This window comes from Anarrhichthys ocellatus, unplaced genomic scaffold (genome assembly GCF_004355925.1).
Source record: "Anarrhichthys ocellatus isolate YVR2014 unplaced genomic scaffold, GSC_Weel_1.0 scaffold26, whole genome shotgun sequence".
Lineage (NCBI taxonomy): Eukaryota > Metazoa > Chordata > Actinopteri > Perciformes > Anarhichadidae > Anarrhichthys > Anarrhichthys ocellatus.
Genome location: NW_022280056.1, coordinates 5,877,309 through 5,882,523, shown reverse-complemented (window position 1 = coordinate 5,882,523; position 5,215 = coordinate 5,877,309). Strand labels below are relative to the sequence as shown.

At 43.0% G+C, this 5,215-nt stretch overlaps 1 protein-coding gene across 1 annotated transcript in view; it reads right to left on the bottom strand.

Annotated features, from left to right (window-relative positions):
• fus (FUS RNA binding protein) overlaps positions 1-5,209 on the bottom strand; it is a 17,223-nt gene extending 12,014 nt beyond the window's left edge. The window contains 7 exon segments of the mRNA XM_031862074.1: positions 513-705; positions 993-1,068; positions 1,070-1,220; positions 1,873-2,050; positions 2,138-2,313; positions 2,641-2,665; positions 3,343-5,209. Of these exon segments, the coding sequence (XP_031717934.1) occupies positions 513-705; positions 993-1,068; positions 1,070-1,220; positions 1,873-2,050; positions 2,138-2,313; positions 2,641-2,665; positions 3,343-3,355 (812 nt within the window). The 5' untranslated portion in view covers positions 3,356-5,209.
• Positions 5,210-5,215: the final 6 nt, after the last annotated feature.

Genomic DNA, 5,215 nt, shown 5'->3' with positions numbered 1-5,215 from the left:
CTCTCTCTCTCTCTCTCTCTCTCTCTCTCTCTCTCTCTCTCTCTCTCTCCCAAAACTCAGTAGCAGCTTTTAATCATAAAGAGTAGGGAGATATTAGAGATTATTTGGTGATGGATCAGAACTGGTTTTGTTCTCCAGAGTTGCACTCAGACTGTCTCTGTCCTCAGTTTACCTCAGGAAGAACTCTTAATATGCATGTGTTCACTTAATAAGGTGCATGTATGACATGCTGCTCTGAACACACACCACGATGTGTGCAGCGGTTTTCTGCAACTAATGATGGCTTTGTGTCAGTTTAAGAATCTCTGAGAGTGTTTTTCCTCAGAAGCATGTGTGAGGGGACACAGCTGCATGGAACTCTCATAGCTTTAGCATGTAGCTACCAACATGGACCAGTGCTCTCTGTTCTGGTCCACGTGTTCCCTCAGGGGAGGAAACATTTACGTGCATCACTGTAGATCTACTAACACGTGACTGACAACAGGGACACTGGATGGTTTTTAGACACTCACCCCATGCCTCCTCTTCCTCTTGGTCCTCCTCGGCCACCTCGATCAAAACCACGATCGTATCCTCCTCCACCGCGGCCTCCAAATCCGCCCCCGCGTCCTCTTCCACCGTGGCTGTCCTGACCTCCGTAGCCTCCGTCGGGACCACCGTACCCTCCTCCTCCTCCGCTCAGCGGTGGGCTTTCATCTCCATATCCTGAGAGAGAGGAGAGACAATCAGACCCAGACAGCAGTTTGAGAGCACTTCACACACTCTGAAAGAATAAAATACTGTATATGTTTGATTTAATTGTGTCCCACTGTAGACTCAGTGTATGTGGAGGTTGATGAGAGCTTTTAGTCCCTGTAAAAGCTGTAAGAGGTCTGAGGATCATAAGTATTTCATGTGCAAGTTTTTTCCCTCTTGAGGTTCAAGTTTACTTTGTTTCAACTGAACATAAACAACTCACACATTTAAAAAGTGAGTGTAAACTCATCTCTGACCTCCACCTTGACTGTACTGGCTCTGCTGGCTGTAGCTCTGAGGCGGGGGGGCGCTGTAGCTCGGAGGCTGGTTGTAGGGACCCCCCCCCGTGTTGGGACGGCTGCTGGTGGCCCCCGCTGCCCCCGTAGCCACCGGTCTGACCTCCACTGCTACCGTAACCACCTCCACTCGGTCCACCGCTTGGCGGCTGGTTGTAGCCAGAAGAAGCCTGCGAGTTCCCTTCATAGCTGTGGAAGGTCGAGGGAAGAGAAGCATTAAAAAGCTACAAACCTCCTCCACCCAAGCCGGGTTCTTAAACCAGAAGACACCTTCATAGTGAAGTGAGTTCTATTCACAATGAAAAATGATGACTATTGTCACCTGGAAAACTCACATGTCAGACCGGATGTTTCAGTACTTTGATGACCGTGGGTTGTTGTGAACAGTTCTAACATCATTACATATTCAACAGGGTTTTCATTTGAAGAGTTCTGTTTCTGTAAATTGTAAACAAGTACAGTCTACAAGCAGCACAAGTGTATGAGTGCTGGATATTAAAATATATATATAATATATATATATATATCCTTTTCAGCTGCGAGTACAAATGACACAGTGACAGTAGAATAACCACCTTGTGGTTCTTTGAATTTTGGTGTAGAAGCGGGTCAGATAAAAGGTGCAGAAGCGGGTCAGATAAAAGGTGTAGAAGCAGAAGCGGGTCAGATAAAGTTGCAGAAGCGGGTCAGATAAAAGGTGCAGAAGCAGAAGCGGGTCAGATAAAAGGTGCAGAAGCAGAAGCGGGTCAGATAAAAGGTGCAGAAGCAGGTCAGATAAAAGGTGTAGAAGCAGAAGCAAGTCAGATAAAAGGTGTAGAAGCAGAAGCTGACGGTGTCTCACCCAGCGGAGGATAAAGACGGAGGCTGCTGCTGCTGGCTGTACCCAGAGAAGGATGAAGACTGCTGGCTGTAGCTCATGTTGGAGGGCTGGTTGCTGCTGTTACAACCTCCAGGGCTGTAGGACTGATTATAACCTCCACCTCCTCCTCCACCCTGGTTAGAGGGGGGAGAACCGTATCCTACAGGGAGAACAGACAGGACATGGAGGTAAAGTTAACTACACCACAATGTGAGTAGAGACCTGAGTAGAATGTGACTTCCTCTACCTGACTGGCCTGATTGACCATAGCTGCCATGTCCTCCCTGGCTGTAGGAGCCAGGGCTGCTGTCTGAGCTCTGGTTGTAGCCGCCGTAGCTCTGCTGGCTGTAGCTCTGACCAGAAGACTGACCATAGCCCTGGTTAGCACCTCCACCACCACCTCCTCCACCATAGGACCCATAGCTGGCAGAGGTGAGAAGAAACTACATGCTCACATACCAGATTTCATTACATTGTTTGTTCATTTCATGGCTTCTCATACTTTCCTTGTCTTGAATCACATTTAGGACCTGATTATGTCCCCAAAAGAGATATGTTTCTATTGAATTAAATTAAATTATATTTGTACAAATGTACCCCATAGGGCTTTACAATCTGTACAACATCCTCTGTTCTCGGTGTTTATATGAGAGTGAAGGAAGCTTTTGATATATATCGAGAGAGAGAGAATGATATATGTAAAACCTACAGAAATATAAACAAGTCATGGTTGAGTATTACATTACTTACCCCTGTCCAGATGTTTGAGAATAATCTATGGAATAAACAAAATGGAGAGTTAATATCCAAACAAAGATTTTGAACATTATAGACCTAATAGAGCGGATTTAAATGCTACCAAGCATTCACACTCGAATCACCCTCACAATGTAATTATGTTTTAATGAAAAACATATTGAATCATATACAACATACAGAACAATACCATCATCTTCTAAAACACTGATACAATAAGATGATAAACAACCAGCGGCTCAATACATGTATTAAGTGTGAGCCAACATCTAACCAGTGTTGGAATGCAACTAGGAAGCATGGAGGTGCTGTTATTTCCCAGAACATGAAGATAAACATGCTCCAAGCTCTGAGGCGGGCCAGCTGACAGCTGACTCTGGGTCAGTAACACAAGCGAACAAGCTAGCTGATAGCTAGGTAGCCGTTAAGCTAAATGCTAACTGAATACACCGGTAGCTAAGTTAGCATAACGGTAACAGCGTCAGTGTTAACTAGCCGGCAAGTGAGGAGTCCCTCTAAATCCAAACAGAATAAAATGAGAAAATATACGTTAATTTAAAAAGATATGATTAGCAGCTAAGTGTGCTAATAACCATCACTGACCGTGTTGCTACCAGCTCATCACCGGTTAACGTTCACCTCCTACCTTCAAACATCGACACCGTTATTATTCAACCATCGAGGGGTTTCTCTTACCGTTAGACGCCATTTTGAGAAGCGAGAAACCGCCTTTTAACGTTGAATAAAGTCAATCTACCGGCGTGTTCGCTGAAAGGAGGAGTGATGAAGATGAAGCACCGCGATCACCGGAGTCCCTTTCACCGTCCCGTCCTGCAGTTCCTCCTGCGGCCGCAGGGGGGCGCGCAGAAGCCGATGGCTTCTTATAAATCAAAACAAGTCATAGATAATATAATTTAAATAATTTAACTAAGGGAAGGAAATGTAAATCAAATAGATATTTAGAATTTAATATAACTAGGAGCGGGAAATGCGTTTCTATGGCATAATTCAGACACGAGGCAGTTTTAAAGTTCTTGAATCGAAAAGAAATAAAATAAAAGATTAACATGTAAAATTCAGAAGCAATATTAAAATAAAAGTGCTTATTAGCAACATTAAACCGAGGCAGAGAAAATAAATAAGAGGCTTCCAATAGAAAAATAACGTGCATAACAAGATATTGTAGATATATGTTTAGGATTTAGAATTAATATGATCAAGTGAATGACTCAGCATGACAAGCTTGTAGAATTTTATTTTTCTTCTAAATAAGGCTACTTATATTCCTCCATGATGGCAAATAAAATGTTTTAATTCATACATTACATTTATTAAGACAGTAGGAACATTCTTGTGTTCCGTTTTTGGTCAATGCAGCAATTTTATTATATACATGTAGAAACCTGTATTACATGAGTTTAATTTGTTTTCGGAGCAGACATCTATAGCTCGTCTAGAGGGCAAGGCGTCATAATAATACATATTGCACTTGAAGACAGCCACTGATCTCTCCTGAGTTTTACCTGTGAAGCTCAGATTTCACATGAGCATTTTGCTCAGTATTCAATGATTGAGTGCAATATTTGGAGGAAATGATGGTTAAAGAGACACTACAGGCCCCCATGTAGATTAGCATTAAATTCACTCAGCACAGTCCTGCTCTCCAAAGGATGAACCATCCAGCATTTCTACAATTGACTTTCCCTCGACCACTCAGGATAAGTGAGCCAATTCAAAGAAAGAAACAACAAAAGGCCAGTGAAAATTAATTTAAATCAAACTTTATTCATTTTCGTAAAGAACTCCAATAAAGAGAAAAAAATGAAATGAGTTGAGATGGTAAACACACCAGAAAGGATGAAGGAACACATAAATAAGAAGAGGACCGACGAGGACAGACTGAAGGACACATGTGGGTCTATTTACACACCAGTTACTCACGGTGGGGTTTGATAGAAGAGCTAATAGACCAGAGTCCAGCTAGCAGCAGCAGGCTTATATCTCGAAACAGTTCAACTCCTCACAAGCTCAACTTTAAGTCCAGTTTTGTTTCAGCATTATTCATTTTAAAGACAACCAAAGCAGAATAAGCAAAAAACTGGAAAAATGTACATGACCTGTCCTAATGTGACAAAAACCATCCTGAAAAAAAATACTGTGAGGAATCTGAGGGTTAAAAGGATGCAGTAATGCTACAACAACTGCTCAGTAGTCACTTTGTCTAAGTAGAGGGAATGGCTTAAAAGCATTACTGACATCTTAAAATGAAGCACACGCTAACCAAGAGACAGAAGGGAGATCTAAACCGTGTGCATGGCGAGGGGGGGGGGGCTGAACATGTCAGTGCCGTGACAACGTTACGATAACCATGTGGTGGATTCATGCATGCATGGCAGGTCAATTCAAATAAAAGGTGACGATGAGGTTCCAAATGTCAAAAGGTGGAGAGAGAGAAATGAAACTTATCCAATGTGTGATTAAAATAAAAAATAAGTACGTCTCGCTCTGTGGCAGAGACCCAAGAAGCAGGAGGCTCGTTTTGGTTTGGGCTTTCCCCCCCCCCCCCCCC